Source organism: Grus americana, chromosome 1 (genome assembly GCF_028858705.1).
Source record: "Grus americana isolate bGruAme1 chromosome 1, bGruAme1.mat, whole genome shotgun sequence".
NCBI classification, from domain to species: Eukaryota; Metazoa; Chordata; class Aves; order Gruiformes; family Gruidae; genus Grus; species Grus americana.
In genome coordinates this window covers 52182318-52199117 of record NC_072852.1, presented here as the reverse complement: position 1 = coordinate 52199117, position 16800 = coordinate 52182318, and the positions used below count along the sequence as shown (strand labels likewise).

Here is a 16800-nt window from a genome sequence, read left to right as displayed (position 1 = left end):
ACCTTCCCTCTTCCTCCTGTCTGCTTGACCTGTCCTTCCTCCCATGGTTTCCACCTCACAGGTTTTAGTGAGGCTGGGGTGTTTTTTGCTATCTCGGTTTAAGAAAAAAGGTGAATGTTTTTGGAAGGCTTAATTAACCCCCCCATTCACCTGTTTGAGCCATTTAAATGTGAAAATTCTTTCCACGCACATTCCTTTGGTTAAGCATCTCAGCTTGTAAAACCCTGCAGCCGTCCCGCTGGCCCCCAGGGGCCTACCCTGAAGCAGGCCCCGGCTGTGTTTTTCTTCTGTGCCTCGGGTGTTAAAATCGCGGTACTCCTCCAACGACTGTCTGGCAACAGCTTTGATTTCGCAAAGAATTGCTTTTTGCCTCTGGGGTAAAGGCCGCATTGGAGAGTGGGAAAAGTGAAGAACAAAAAAGATATGTACCTCCCCGTCGGGGAATCGAACCCCGGTCTCCCGCGTGACAGGCGGGGATACTTACCACTATACTAACGAGGAACTGTACAAACGTAGGTTTTCCAGAAGCCACCAGATAGTTTCTGCACAGTCACAGCCCGCCGCTGCCCTGCCCCCTGTCCCTCACGGCCAATCATGCTTCCCGGCGGGCTCCGCCCCGCCTTCTCCCGCAATGCACCACGGGAGTTGTAGTCCTCCGCGCGCTGCCTTGGCCCTTCCCGCCGAGGGCGGAACTACACCTCCCAGGGGCCGGCGCGCGGGACCCCCCCCGCGGTGGGCGGAGCGGCCGCGGCGTTGCCCGCGGCCGCGCGGCACAGGACAGACAACGTGCGAGCGATGGCGGCGGCGGTGGATCCGTGTTCCTTCGCTTCGCCCTCCTGCTGCCTCACGCGGCACCTCTACTTGCGCTGCCGCGCGGACTTCGGCGCGCAGGCGCTGCGGGGCACGGCGGCCTTCACCACGCGCGCCGAGAGCGAGGCGCTGCGTTGCCTGGTAACGGCGGGCGGGCGGGAGGTGGAGGCGCGACCCCCGTGCTGCCCGTAGCTTGTGAGGGGCGATCGCGGACCCTCGGCCGAGGGGGAGCGGTGAGGTGCCGGCGGCTGTGCTCGGGGGTGCCCCGTCTCCAACCTCGGCATCGCCTCCCCTCAGCTGTCTCCCCCGTCCTTCCCCTCGGCCATCGACCAGCTCCTTCTTTCCCTCCCTCCAGCCGCAGCCGCCGCCGGCGGCCGCCTCGCCCTAAGGCTCCTCCACCCCTGCCGCCTGCTCGGCTGGAGCCTCCGCGCTGGTCGGACTCGCCTGCGACCCGAGTGTGCTCCTCACCCGTGGGTTACCAGCGCCTTGCCGCCCTTGGGCGGCCCTGGGCACCCGCTTGTCGCGCCTAGAGCCGGCGCGTCGTGCAAGGGAAGAAGGGTAGGAATATGTATTCCCCCTTAAAATGGCGAAGAGCCTGTTGCCGAAAAGATGGCAATAAAGCATTGGAAAACTACGCTTGTGGCTTTCTCACGTGTGTGGTTTGTTATGCCAGCTGCTTTATCGGTTAGCAACGCAAGTAAACGTGCAAACCTGTTCAGCTTTGCTTTATATGCGAAGTAAAGTTTGGGGTTTGTGGGCTTTTTTTCATGCTGGCTCCATAAAATCCTTTTGTGATTGGCGCTTATTTTTTAGGAAAAAAAAATTTATCCTCTTAATAATGAAGAGTAAAACTTCACTCATGCTACGTGTGGGAGTTCTGTATTATTTCATTCATCTCCTGTTGCATGAAAGTCTGGATTCATAGTGGCTAGTTCAAGGATGGAAGCTTTGGCAGGGGTTTTTCTATCATTCTCTTCATTTCATAGCAGCACTGTGAAGTCATTTACCCTTGTAGTTTACTTAGTAAACTCCTGGTCACGCTTTCGTAGTCAGAAGTTGATTTTCTTTTCCCCCCTCCAGTTTTGTAAGTTCAGTGCTGCTCTCTTAAATTCTGGTTCCCAATACTCAACATAGTTACTCAGATTTTCTGGTTTTACTTAGTAAATACTTTTTCCTTCAGACAGACTTGTGCTTAAGATTTGACGAGTGGTCTGTTAATTATTACACTATTTAACAAGTATGTAATGTTTGCTTCATCACAGGTCTTGGATACAAAAGACCTACAGGTATTTAAAGTGACTGTAAATGGACAGGATGCAGAATTTGTTTTTGGAGAAAAGCACAATTTCAAGGGAACTCCCCTGGAAATCACACTTCCTTTTGAACTAAGAAGGTACACACTTTTGCCTGTTCCTTTAGGTGGCTTCCAAAATGCACTGTATAAGCTGCTTGTCTGCCTGTAGGGTCTTTGTGTAAAGCTTGCAAAGAGACCTATAAATTAGAGTGTTCCATTTATTTGGTATGATCTTGTAGATGAATTTAATATTTAGATAGCCAAAACTTTGGGAGTCTTTGTACCGGTCCCCAGGTCTTATATCATGTACAAAATTACTTTGTAAAGTAGCGAAATGATGTGTAATGCACACAGTTTTTCCAGTGCTTCTCATCAGCAATATTCTTTCTGCTTCAACTAGCTGAATTTTGTCATGTTCACAATTGCTACAGTATGGTGCATATGGACTTACAGACCCTGTTTGCCTTTCTTTTATGCAAGGGCTGATCCTGCATTTCTGTAGAACTGCAGGTTACCACTATGATTAGATAGAAACATCTTTTCAAATAATAAAAAGTTTTATTATATTGACTATGCTAAGCCCAAGTCCTTAAAAACTGGAACTTTAGTTTTGACAGTGTGATGGAGAATGAACTAACTATAATCTACCTCTCAAGTTGCATGAATTAAAAAGCTGTTGTGAAATTAGAATACATTTTTTGGCAATTTGCTTTGTATGGTATCTCGTATGCCAAACCTGAAAGCGGTGATTGTATAAGGAGGTTTCCTTGTTTGAACAAAATTGTATACAAAGTTGCTTCTTACTGGTTTGTTTCCAAAACTGGTTGCTACCTCTGCAAACTCAGGTCTGGTTTCTAATTATTTTTTGTTGTTTTTCTCTGAATTAGTGCAATTTAGAAACACACATAATGTGGAAGAGAAAGGAATGCCATGCAATAGCTTCCCTTCTGGGGAAACGCTTATAATCTGATATGAAGCTGATCGGATTAATTACTTGAACAAACTGGCCACAGCAGAAATATAGGCCTGTTTCTTTGTTTGACTTTCAGCTTTTTTTTTTTTTATTGCTAGATTTCCTTGTAAGAAAAAATGGTACAAAGAGGAAGTTAATGAGTTGTGATCATAAGAATTTATAATCTTGTGTGAGATATAGTCCCCCATGTAAATATCAATAAAACAGTGATAGGAAGGGGTCGGAGTTACAACAGAAAGCCTGTCTGTTCAGTAAGCAATGTGCTTTATGCTAATACAAATTATTTTCTCTTTTCTTGTCAAATACGTACTTTGGAATACTGGTTATAAACCAGATATACATATACCTCGTCAGCGTATCTAGTGTCTAGCTGAAGTTTGTTCTGATTTATGGTTGGATTGTTAATTGCAGAGAGTTGCACATATAACCTGAAACTTTCCAATAACAGAAGCAAGTACTTTTTGTGTGCTTTTGGTGTCAGTGATGGTTATGATACGTTTTTTAAAAATAAGAGTATGAATGTGTCAGGTTTGTGTGTGTTCTGTTGTTAACAAGCTGGTACCTGTCTTGTACAGAACTGTTAGTTTTTACTTTTCACCAGTTCTGAAACCCTGAATAACATTTGAATGCTTTTATTTTTCTTGTTAATGCTGCTGTTAATAGGATGTTCCAGTAGTTACTATTTTCAGTTGGGTTTTTTTTTTTCTGCTTAAGGATCATACTTACAGAACATAACATCAGCTGTAAAATCTAAACTTTTAATTTACAGAATACACAAATCCTATGTTATTGAGGCATGTATGTACTTATATAGGCTTTATACACTTTTTTGTTTGCTTATTGCAGTGGGTTTTTTATACTTAAGTGTACAATGGTGGATAGTTGTGACAAAATTATACGTATGTAGTTGGTCCAAATGGTTTAAAGAAAAAGTCCATGTTCTACTTGAGGAGAGGAAAAGTTTCTGGTTAGTAAAAACAATAATAGAAGTGTGTCTTGGGACATTAAAATTGAAATAAACCAGCTAATTTTTACTATCATAATTGAAAGAGAAAAGTTGTTTTTTAATATGCTACTAGTTCTTATTGTTAAAGCTTTTGAGACAGTGCTGCAGACTTATTTCCCAGAAATCGTTGTAGAGGAATTTCAGCAGTGATCAGGAGTTGTGTCAAAACAGTCTGATATGTTCTTTATTACACAGGGGACAAGAAGCCATTGTCGAAATCTCTTTTGAAAGCTCTCCAAAGTCTTCAGCTCTCCAATGGTTTAGTCCAGAGCAAACTTCTGGAAAGAAACACCCATTTCTCTTCAGCCAGTGTCAGGTTGAGTGGATTACTTTTTTTTTTTTTAACCTTTTTCTTTACATACCACTGTAATTCCCCCTGATTTCCAAAGAGTTGGAGAGGAAGGCTAGTAGGGGAAAGTACAGTAGCCCATAATTTCTAATTGTGTGTGTCAAAGGTCCTAAATGAAAACACTTAATAAGTCAGGACATTGCTGGGATTGTATTATATGTTTGCAGTTTAATAATTCCAGAACTGCTTTACCCTCTACAGTATTCTTGTTGAAGAACATGCAGTCATTTGCAATCAATATATGTGGTTATTGATCTGTCTTACCTACCATTATTTCTCTCAGAAAACCCTTAACTGTGAAAACTACTATAAGCTATAAGTGATAGGAAGTATTGGTTTGTAGATAATGAATTCTCTGGAGGAGCTGCATAGATTTCTGATGTAGTATATTTGATTTATTTCTAGTCCTCTGCATTAGAAAGATTGTTATGGTTTAGCTTTTTTTTTTTTCTTCCCCTTTCTAGGCCACCCACTGCAGAGCCATCTTTCCGTGCCAAGACACACCTGCTGTGAAACTAACCTACTACGCAGAGGTAGATGAACCTAAGTCATGTGTGTCTAGCTAAAGACAACTACTACAATGGGTGATTTTTTTTTTTGTAGCTGCCAGCATGTGGGCTAAAATAAAAACAGAGAATATTGACTTTTAGCTTAATGTAAGAGCCAAAACATGCTTATCTTCCCTGTAGCTTTACTATTTTATTTATATATATGTAATCTCTTTTTTATTCACATGTATCTTTGTTTCCAAAAGAAAAAAAGGAGAAAAAAGTGCTGTAGTAGGAAAGAGATATGTTCTTGAATCAGGAAAAGCTGACAGTAAGACAACAGAGTGCTGTAAAGTAAAAATCCTTGAAATGACTCTCATATATGCCTTAAGTAATATCTTCTGGTACATAGTTAGGGGATCTTTGCATTCCTGGCATAAAGAGTCCAACTGTTTTGAGGAAGCAAAAAGCAAGATGTGCAATGTGACATTACAATTCAGTAGTCTGAAGAAAGTGAAACTTTCAATTTCTGTCAGAGGTAATCTGTCTGGTTAATTAAATATTGCTAGCCTTTAAAACAAAACTTTCTATACACCTTATATTCTACTTGACAGAGAGGACTCAACAACAGAACAAATCTGGGCTACTCTTTTTGCTATTGCTGCTTTTAGTATATTGTATAATCCTGTGTGCCAACTGAATTCCTCATAGTTGGGTAACCTTTCAGGTATCTGTTCCTAAAGAGTTGGTAGCTCTTATGAGTGCTCATCGCGATGGAGAGATGCCTGACCCAGAGGACTGCAGTCGGAAGATATACCGTTTCAGTCAGAAGGTAAGTGCTCTGGGCTAGTAAACAGATGCCTAAGATCTTATTCCTAACTCATGCAGTTCACAGTCACTTCAGATATGGTTTTGATGTCATCAGTAAACCATGTGACTTACGATGAATCTTTGCCACTGCAGAAATATGAAATATTATGAATCTCCAACCCTGAAAAGTCAACCAGTAGGTGCTGGTGATGTTTACTGGTCATTTTGGCATTCCCAGAAAAGCCAAATTCAAGTTTTGAAAATGTTTAGTGTACTCAAAGCCAGTACTGTGAAAACCCTCTGCCTGCACTGATTCTTGGGAAATAATACATGGGCTTGAATAACATGGGAGTGAATTTTGGAAAACAGACCCTGCAAATTTTAAGCTTACCAAGGTCTTAGCAGTGAAGCTGACCATTGGAACCAATTTTTAACTTGAAGTCAGGCAAATTCTGACATCAGAGAATTTTTTAAAGGTGAAAACTTTGGCTTATATGGAAAGTATCTCCAGCTAATTAAAGATTACCGTTCTCAGGATGAAGTTTTATTAAGTGGTGCAGCTAGTTTAATGATTTCACTGCTTCTAAAGTGGCAGTCTCAATTCACTCTTCTGGCATTTTTGTTTTCACAGCTTTTTGGGTTACAATTCTGATGTTTATGGGATCTCTTGGTTAGTCTAGTTCATTTTGCTGAACAAACAGATAAAATTAACATAGGTTTAAAAAAGAAATTGTTTTAGTAAGATGATCTGGGCTGTTGAGGGAGTGAATGACTGCAAGGAGGGATGGAATTGTGTGACTGGAGGAGAGGGGGAACCTACTCCAAACTGCAGCAGCTGTTGGATTGGTTTGGCTGCTATGTGAAACCTGAGAGAGGCGAGAGGAGAGAGAGAGAGAAAATTGTTCCCTTATCTGTGACCTCTTCAGTGTGCAGTGCTCTGCCTTCTCTGTGAAGCCAAAAACATTTGGTCTGGTCTAGTGCGTCAGGCTTCTATGTGGTATGTTGTGTGAGCTGCACGTTACCTAGAAATACACTGTTGAAGAGCTTGGTGGACCTGTACAAGGAATAATATGTAGTCTAATTGAAATTACACTACACTTTCTAATATAGAAAACCATTATATTAATTTGTTAGAAAAGGCATGTGTTTAATTAAACAAACAAGACAATTGCATTAAACGCAATGCATTAAAAAAGACATACGCATCACCTAACGTACAAAACCACGAGACCGATTTGTTAGAAAAGGCATGTGTTTCCTTAGACGAAAAAGGCAAATGCATCAAACTCTTGGATATGTGTGTGTGCTGAGATTTTTTTTTGCTCCTGCATGGCCAGGCTGGTAAGAAGTGTAGTGGAGAGCAGGCTCTGTAAAAATGAATTTATAACCCAGCAGCCACTGAGATTTGAAGTAATTTCAAAATTTCAGATTAGTAAATTGGGCATCAAAATGTAGGGATATATTGACAGTCTTTTAATAATTTGTCTATAACACAAGTCAATGGACTTAAATCTTTTCAAGAATGTATTCTGTGGGTTAATATGTAAAATTAAAATACATACGATGATAAGGGTATTTTAATAAATGATATTGAAATGGCGTGGGGATAATGGTGGAATAAAATTTTCTGAAATGTTGTCTCCAAGTAATTATGATTTAAAGTGTTACTTATTTCACATTGCTTAGTCAGATAAAATGGCACTTTTACAATGATGGCTGTACTATTCCCTTTTGTTTCGAGAGCACTGGGAGAAAGCATTTCTCTATACAGATACTGTAGCTTTGGATTTTTTTCATTAAAATAACAAATATTTAGAACTTATTTTCATTCCAAACATTGAAATAAAAAAATTATTTTTTTATTTTGCTGAATCTCTTGTATCCATAAATATTCTTGTTTACTTAAATTCATTAAAGCTCTTCTGTGTCTTTCTGTGTGATATAACTGCCCTTTATCTGAGCAGTCTCTCTTAGCTTCCTCATCCGTAAAATTTAACGGAACTGGAATGAATATGGAAAACTGACTTTCTTTTCAACAGTAACCAAAGCAGTGGCATTTTTGTATGCTCTTAGATATGCAGATTTTTTTTTCAAACAGAGATGATATTTATAATTTTGTGCCCTTTGCATGAAACATCTGTAAAACAAGTATTTCTTGCAGATAAAGGAATAATATCATTTGGGGAGAAAAAACAATGCCTTTATTATAACATAAGGCAGGAAACTATGGAGGAAATGTGCACGCTTCTTTATTTACATACCTTTGTTTTTCTTTGGATCAGTAGTGTTGATAGCTCACATTACAAATAAGATTTCTTTTTTTCTCATGTTCTCCATTAGGTTCCCATACCTTGCTACTTGATTGCTTTAGTGGTTGGAGCTTTAGAAAGCAGGTGAGTGAATCTGCACAAAGTATAAGTATTAATAATTATAATAAATCTTCAGAGTTATCTTTTTTGTTTCTTCGTCTTGTTTCTAGATTTAAAAGGTCTGAGAGGTTCAGTGAACCTGTATCACACTGCATGTATATTGATTCACTCTTGCATCATTTTTTTCTGTAGAATGTACTTTTGCTGTAAGTTAAAGAAATACCATGAAGAGTTTGGAATTGATTGGAACCACTAAAGGCTTTTTCTAGCTCAGGGAATAATATCTTTTTCCTCAGGTAACAGATAAGCCTCGTCATGTACAAAATGCAGGAAATTAGAGCTTCAGCCTCATTGTTCATGTGTTAATCTAGCCCATAATAATGCTTTTATGTTAGGCCTTTACAATATTTTAAAATCTATAATGTGTTTCCTATTTATTTGTCCTGAACAGTGGATGTGTGTGGTTTGTTTTGTTTTCTAAAGCTTTACTTTAGCAGTGGAGAGGAAAAAGAGACAAAGGCTCTTCAGGAACATGGTTACTCACAAGCACAGTTAAACATGCGCTCTCTGTATTAGTTTCCAGTTCTTAGTGGCATTTTTACTTTCAACAGAAAGATTGGCCCAAGGACGCTGGTGTGGGCTGAAAAGGAGCTAGTGGATAAATCAGCCTATGAATTTGCGGAGGTGGGTAGTTAACAGAAAAATGTTTTGTAAACTAACTGTTTCACATAGTATTGGTAAAGGAACAGGCTGTAGTTCAGTGCTTTGTTCATCTGTAGCTCTCCTTTCTCTACCTCCCACCCCCAAAAATGCTGCTGTTCTATTGCAACACAAAACTGCTGCTGAAAATAAGTATTGATACAGTCTTGTACTCATTTTGCATGTGAGACGTGCCAAGATGAAAGAGAATGAAGTATGGAATCCATTGCTTATTGCTTGTTCGGTGTTTGTAGTTTTGTAGTTTGTAGAAACTAATGTGAATTCTTGTTTCAGGCTGAAGCTATGCTGAAAACAGCAGAAGATTTAGCAGGACCCTATGTATGGGGACAGTATGATTTGTTAGTGTTGCCACCTTCTTTTCCTTACGGTGGAATGGAGAATCCTTGTCTGACTTTTGTGACTCCAACACTATTGGTAAGTATAACACCAATAAAAGTTAGCTTTTCCTTAGGGCTTGCTTATCCATCAAGTCATGGATATTAATCCACAAATTGGATTAATCTTCCCCCTAGAAAGAACTGTAATTGTTCCTGCCCCCTTTGGAGTTAGGGATCATACATGAAACTGCATTAAGTGGTATGTTTTGAGGTTTACTTGAACTGACAACTGTCTTTTTTTGTCTTTTTTTTTTTTTTTCAGGCAGGTGATCGATCTCTGTCAAATGTAAGTGCAAAATAGGTTCATATCTTCAAGTAGAACACAACTTGAAGTTGTATCTTAACTTCCTTTTTAAAAGATACCTGAAAACTTGGTCTCTTTTTCATTGAGGGAATTGAAAGTTAAGGCAGTAACTCAAGAAGTCTTACAAAGTGAGTTTTAGTTCTAAGTAAACTGTAGAAAACTGGAGACATATCTATTCTGTATAATGAACAGATGAAAATAATGTGGGTGCCTGTATGTATAGGGGGCTGACTGACGTTAGCTGTTCAGTAGCTCTTTTCCTGACCTGTGTATAGATATGTTTAAATACCACAACTGAATTGATGTCATTGAAATAATTTGGAGGCAACGTCTTCCTCTGTGTGTCTGTCTATGCACTAGAACTCACATTGTGTACAGTTTTCTTTTAAAGTGAAAATAATGAGTACGATTTGAGTAAATTCTGGGTTTTCTTCTGGAAAGTTGAGTACTCTGGGTGCTGTTTTATCTCGTATGTCTTTCTACTAGATTGATATACTGCTAAAAAAAAAAAGAATATGATGGTCTTATCCCAAGAATACTGAAATATTTGACATGGATACTTTTTAATGTATCATGCATCGTTATCCTTCTAGGGGTGACTGTTTTCTTCCAGTTTGATATTTGAGAACATCCCAGCACTGCAGAAGTTGCTTAGTCTGTCACTTGGCATGAATCTAATATTCTGAGATGTGATTTCATAAACAGGTACCTGCACCATGCTACCAGAGGAGTGGCTCTATGACTTGCAGGCTGGATATTCAAAATTATTTCTGGAGAAGGTTTGGTAGGATGGTGTTAGTCCTCTAAATAACATTTATTTGGATAAGTTTAGAGAGTTGTGAATGCTGACTGGCTTTGGGAATGTAGTGCAGCAAATGAGATCCCATTAGGATTTTTTCCTTTCTGTTGGGATTTGATGTTCATTTTCCAGAGTCTAAATGGTAGATCTGTCCTTGTTTTCTGTGTTTTAGGTTATTGCTCATGAAATCTCTCACAGCTGGACAGGAAACTTGGTAACAAACAAAACATGGGAGCATTTTTGGTAGGTGTGATGTTCAGTGCCATGCAAATCATATATTAAAATTAATTTGTAAAGAGACCAACTAAATTAATTTTGCCATCCTACCAGTGCTGACTTTATCAATGCATTTCCAGGCTGAATGAGGGACACACTGTATACCTGGAACGCAGGATTGGTGGTCGGTTGTTTGGTGAGCAGTTCAGGCACTTTAAAGCTCTAGGAGGTTGGAGGGAACTGCAGAATACGGTAAATATTTTTAAAGTTATGATAACTTTATGTTTAAGCATATACCTAAATAAAGTAAAGCTGATTTCACGTGTTTCCCACAAATAAGACTTATCTAGTCAGCTTTCCTAGCACTTTCTTATTAGAGGATGAACACCTTTGATTCCAAGGTATGTGATCTCTCCCCACGGTAATAGTTGAATATACTCAGATTAGGTAAAGCTTTTTGAACTAAGTGTTCTGTAAGGATGAACGTCTTTACAGACTCTTGGTTGTTTTGGGTATGGCTAAATTGCTAAGTTACCTGTTAGTATACTGGTAAGCAGCTGAAAGCTTGTCAAAATTATCTGCAAGCATGACCATCAGAATTTCCAATGCCTTGTGCAAGTAGCTGATTTCTTTTTTTTTTTCCTGTGTACTGCATTGTAATTAGCATATTCCTAATCTGTTACTGTCTGGAAGGATTGTTTAGTTTTGCGTTTAGGTAGCATAGTTAAACTTTAGTTTTCAGATTTTGAGCCTGTGATATTTCCAGCCTTCTCATTCAGTTTGGTGATGCAGTTTACCTGGTCTACTGTGAATATTTCCTTGTTGTATTTTATTCTTTATACCACCCATTTAAATCAAGTAGTTTATCCCTTTATTAAACTATTTAAATACAGAGAGTGTATTAGGTGCTCGTGATTATGACAGACATGGTAGTAATTAGCTGCTTTGAGACAGCTGGAGCACAGGGTGATTGATGCTAACATCTTTCTTTGATATGTGATCAGACACTGATAAAACAAAATGAGAAAAAAGGTTTAGTAAACTGTTTTGTGCAGATTTGGAACTTCAGGAAGAAAAATGAGAAAGAATGCTTTGAAATGAGTCCATCTTAGTTTTGGATGGATTATACCTTTATAAATAGGATTAGTAGTGATTTGAAGAGTGCTGGTTTTCCTAGATGAATATATTTTCTTGTGTTTTTGTCACAGATAAATACTCTTGGAGATAAAAATCCTGTAACTAACCTCGTCCCTAATCTGAGCGAAGTAGATCCTGATGATGCCTATTCATCTGTTCCGTATGAGAAAGGCTTTGCTTTGCTTTTTTACCTTGAACAACTTCTCGGAGGACCAGGTAAGTGTTAGTCAGACTTTATACATTATTGTGTCCCCTTTTAACTTCAAACACTGAAACAGTTTGTTTTTTAACTGTTAGATGTCTTCATTGGCTTCTTGAAGGCTTACATTCAGCAGTTTGCTTATAAGAGCATAGTAACAGAGGACTGGAAGAAGTTCTTGTACTCCTACTTCAAGGATAAGGTTGGGTACTATTTAAAACTAATTGCTTGAAACCTTTTCATTATGTGAAACTACAGCATAGCTCAGGAATTACCTTCTTTAAAGGACCAGTTCTTCATCTTTCTCCTCTTTATCTCAAGATCTTAATATGACGTAGTCTGGCATCTTACAGAGATGGGTTTGCATTATGATGCGGTTTTTTGTTGATGTTGTTTTGTTGTTTTCTCCTAGAAGGGAATATTTTATTTTGAAGTAATCTGTATAGGATTCTCCAGGGTAATTGGAGAGATGTTAAAAAAAAACAAAACAAAAGATCGAAACTATTTTTCATAGGGTATACATTTCTCTAAAAATAACATTTAAAATTGAGTAAGAATTTATATTGCTTTGTAGGTAGATGTTCTTGATAAAGTTGATTGGAACTCATGGTTTTATGCTCCAGGAATGCCACCAGTGAAGCCTACGTAAGCTGCGTTCTTTTATAGTTCATCTTTTCCTTCTCCAGATTGCACATGATTTTCCAAACAGTCATAAAGCAGTTTGTAAACAGGGTGAAAGTCTTCCCACAAACGTTTTATTAGAAAATGTCCTAGTACTACATAGAAATTGATATGTGTGTATATAGGAGGCAAAAATGTCGCTGTTAATATTTTCAAGTTTTTATTCTGGTGGAAATTCATTTTGCTTTGAAAGCTGCCCGGAAAGTTTCTTTTTTCTGACAGTTTGCTCTTTTCAGCTATAAGCTATAATATATGTACAAGCATATATATGCTCAGAAGTATTGAGCATTATAGGCACATAGGGGATCAAGGGATAGCATCACCTATGCACAAAGTGCTTCTAACTAAAACTGAAATACTTCTCATGATAATACATCTTTTCTAAACTGTGTTGCAATATTGAGTTGGAGTCTACAACAAACAAATGTGGAGCCACTTGAAAATAATTTCTAAGCTTTCTCGTAAAAATATTACAGGAGCTTTTTGTGTTTCCAAAGTGTGATCCTTTGTTTTTAATATTTGACAGGTATGATATGACACTAGCAAATGCTTGTGTTGCCTTGAGCCAAAGATGGATCAAAGTAAGTGGTTAAAGAGCGCTGAGGTGTCTGTATCTTGAAAAGCTAGTTCTCACAAAGTGAGCCATTCTCTTCTGAAATCTATCATTTGCTGAGAAAGAATGTATTTATGGTGATAGTATGGCTGCCAGGGATTTTGCATTTTATAGACTAGCCTTTCATCATAGAGTCTGTGGATTTGCTATGATTTCTGTATGTGAAGTACTGTACACATTTTAACAAGGCACGCAGCCAGCTTTTTGTTACGTGTATGCAGTGACCAAACTGAGAATATTCTTTTTGAAACCCTGATATTATGGCCTGATTTTAAAAACCAATGCCAAGGTATCTCCACATTACTGATTATCTTGTATTAGCAATAATTCCCCTACACTATACTGGAGCTAGTATGCGTTTCTCATGAAAAACTGAAATACATAAATCGTAATAAGTAACTAATACCATACAATTTTCTCATAATTTAAACCATTAAATTCATACAACTGATAGAGAATTCAGCATACCTTTCTTTAGTTAGCTCTGTGGCTTTTCACTGTACTTGTATGTTATCTTTAACTTGCTCCTTCTCAATGTTACTTTCTATAGAAAAACTATTTGATTTTTCACTTAACTTTAAGGAGACGACAGTAGAGATTAAAAGATCAGTGGAGAGAAAACAAGTGAAAATTGAAGTGAAGAATACCAAACATGAGACAGTAGCTTAAGTCTCTCCCTTCCCCTTCTTGTAACGTCCTGCACAAAAACAAATCAGTATTTTTTTACATGCAATGGCTCAATAGTAAATGTGGATGTCCAAACAAAAACTTACACCCGATTGTACTTTGGAATGCCTATTAAAAACTTAAGTAACCATTCTCTTTTAGGCAAAAGAGAGTGATTTGGGCTCATTCAGCTCAGCAGACCTGAAGGAAATGTCATCTCATCAGTTGATTGAGTTCCTGGCACTCTTGCTTCTGGAGGTAAATGCACACCTGGGGTAACTTGATGCTGGTATCACAAAAGCAGACACAGAATCCTAAGTGTGCTTTGGAATTAAGTTGTCCATTTTCTTTTAAGTTTTGCTAAAATAACCCGCTCTCACCATACATAGCTACTAAAACCTTCAGCTATGCCTCCCTGATTATGTCTGGCTCTTCAGCTAATGAGCAACATACAGAGTATTTTGGATTGAAAGGTAAAAACAAAACTATAAGGTGCTTGAGTTTGTCTGTATTTGATGTTATACCAAATAAGCTATAAATAAAATGGAATGAAAATACTTCATGTGGGAGCTTGCTAACATTTATTCCTTGCCACTTCCCTAATACTCTGAGAAGGTGAAAGAAACAAATACAAATATTTGTCATAGTAAGCTTTTAATTCCTTTGTAGCATCAATCTTTCTGAAGGAACCTGTTTTATTTTTGAAGTATGTGGCTTGAAGCATGCCTCTGGCTTACTCTGACTCTGCAGTGTCCTTTTTCAGGCTCCTCTTCCAGTGTCACATGTCCAACGAATGCAGCAAGTCTACGACTTCAACGCTATAAACAATTCTGAAATAAGATTCAGGTTTGTTCTAGTATGGGCATTTTTCTAATCTTAAATGCTTTCAGAAAACAAACTGTCCTGCTTCCTAAGTGGTCTGAGACATACTGGTGTATGTAACTGGTGCAGGGGTTTGGGTGGGGTTTTGATAAATGCATGTAAAAGCATGCTGTTACTTAAGAATTGGGTAAATATAGTCTAGTAGAAGAACTGGAAGTGAGCAGTCGATTAGTTGTGCTTTATTTTCATCTGTCATGCTAGCGAAGGAACCTTTTAACTTTTATTTTGGAGGTGGTATTGGATAATACAATAGCAAGCCTCTCTGTGGCTCAAAACATGGCTGAGAAATCTTTCAAAAAATTTAGTAAAGAACAGGTCTTCTGGACTTGCCTAATCAGTTCTGCTGATATGCCAGTGGTTTTTTCAACACAACTTGAAGATGTTTTTGTCACATTTTAATGCTCACTATCACGAAGCTTTTGGCTCATGAAAAAAAGTGAATATCAAAGGAAGTTCCTAAACAGGTAGGAAATGCTTCTAGCTAAATGGCTTGATTCTTATGCCAACCTAATTTCTTCTATTTTGTATTTACATGTTGTGTTTACACATGTCCACTTGTTAAAAAAGGTATTGTTGAGGACTAAGTAATCTTTACAAATATCTTGAAGTATTGCATATTTTGCTACTGTTACATACTTGGATACATTTGCAATAGTGATGGTTATTCGGCCTTAACTAACATACAGTGTAATTTCAACTTCTTGTGACAAGATCAATAATTTCATAGTTTTAAAATAAAACAAGCACATGCCAGTTGCTGGTGCCATTTTGTTTGGGGTTTTTATTGTTGGGTTGTTTTTTTAATCACTTGGTCAAATGTGACAAGTGCAATATAATTCAGCTCTAATTCTAATTAGAGTGATGCAACTGGACACTACTGTAATATAGAAGAAATACATAGTGGCAGAAAATAATCAGACCGTTTTGGAGAAACTTTGAAAAAAAAATCTTATTTTATAGAAAAGTCCACTTCTGGAATGTGCTACTCAGACACTAAATATTTTATGTTGAACTTAGCTAGAATCTCATTCCCATGATGACATAGCACTGCTCAGACTGTTTATGGGAATAGAATTGTAAGCTAGCTAACCACTGCAAATTAAAATAGAGTTGTACATTTTCTTCTGTTGTTGTTGTCTTGTTTCCAGATGGCTGCGCCTCTGCCTCAAGTCCAAGTGGGAAGAAGTTATTCCTCTGGCTCTAAAAATGGCAACTGATCAGGGCAGGATGAAGTTTACTCGACCCTTGTTCAGGTAAAAGTAATCTCCGTATTGTAGGAGCTCATGCTATTGGCGTTTTTAGTATAGTGGAATGTATAATGCTCAACACTATACCTGTCTTTGTTATGCTTCGAAGTGATAGAATACAGAATTTTCTGTATAGTGTGAACACGCTTATCAGAGTCACTTTCCACTTGTTGACTTTTTTAATCCCATCCCAGTGGGCACCTTAATGTGAGGCTTTCAAGGGAAAAGTAAAACCTTGAGAAAATCCCCATTGTACTATTCTCATAGATTTTGTAATGATTGTGCTTTCCCCCCACACACCTTTTTCTTTTACAGAGACCTTTATAGTTTTGACAAGTACCGAGATCTGGCTGTCAAGACATTTCTGGAGCATAGAGCCTCTATGCACCCAGTCACTTCCATGCTTGTGGGTAAAGACTTGAACCAGGATCAGTGACAAATTTACTCATTTCTTTGAAATTTTCTTGTTGCTGAAAGAAGAGACTGATTCCACAAACTGCTGATACGCATGCTTGACTATGCCATAGAACACTCTGCTGCTTTGGTACTAATTTAGCTTCAAATGAACTTTCCAAATCAAGTTCAGTACTTTCTATTTTGCACCTCCAAGTAAAACAGCAAATTTGCTAAATCTCTGGAATTGGGAGAATGGTTTTATTACCAGCAATTTTTAGAACACATGAAAAAGCTGATCTGAGATGTCATTTGTCAGTCATGGAATTTAAAAACATGGAAAATTAACTGGTGGATGGTGTGGCTCTTTGTGCACAGCTTTTTCATAGCAACATAGTTGAAACTTAAAGTACCTGAAGAATAAAAAAAAAATCTTTTCATTGTCTACTTGTCTGTGTAGTGATCTG

General features: G+C 38.2%; 1 protein-coding gene and 1 non-coding gene across 2 annotated transcripts; one reads left to right on the top strand and one right to left on the bottom strand.

Moving 5' to 3' along the window:
* Positions 1–429: 429 nt before the first annotated feature.
* Positions 430–501, bottom strand: TRNAD-GUC (transfer RNA aspartic acid (anticodon GUC)). Its single transcript has one exon. It is a non-coding gene; the product is annotated as a tRNA-Asp (tRNA).
* A 230-nt stretch (positions 502–731) lies between these two features.
* On the top strand, positions 732–16780 carry LTA4H (leukotriene A4 hydrolase). The gene is made up of 19 exons (XM_054842838.1): positions 732–951; positions 2073–2203; positions 4279–4399; positions 4897–4965; positions 5648–5752; positions 8071–8123; positions 8711–8783; positions 9093–9233; positions 9459–9482; positions 10472–10542; positions 10656–10767; positions 11724–11868; positions 11950–12053; positions 12426–12496; positions 13059–13113; positions 13974–14069; positions 14575–14657; positions 15842–15946; positions 16256–16780. Exons 1-19 carry the CDS (start codon positions 796–798, stop codon positions 16374–16376), a joined length of 1836 nt encoding a protein of 611 aa, XP_054698813.1. The 5' UTR covers positions 732–795; the 3' UTR covers positions 16377–16780.
* The last annotated feature ends 20 nt before the right edge of the window (positions 16781–16800 follow it).

What these genes read in the sequence shown, in the direction of transcription:
- LTA4H (XM_054842838.1), top strand. Translation starts at nt 796, where the DNA reads ATGGCGGCGGCGGTGGATCCGTGTTCCTTCGCTTCGCCCTCCTGCTGC. An exon ending in AACTAACCTACTACGCAGAG is followed by an intron (nt 4,966 to 5,647) that starts GTAGATGAACCT and finishes GTAACCTTTCAG; the next exon opens with GTATCTGTTCCTAAAGAGTT. An exon ending in AATTCTGAAATAAGATTCAG is followed by an intron (nt 14,658 to 15,841) that starts GTTTGTTCTAGT and finishes TCTTGTTTCCAG; the next exon opens with ATGGCTGCGCCTCTGCCTCA.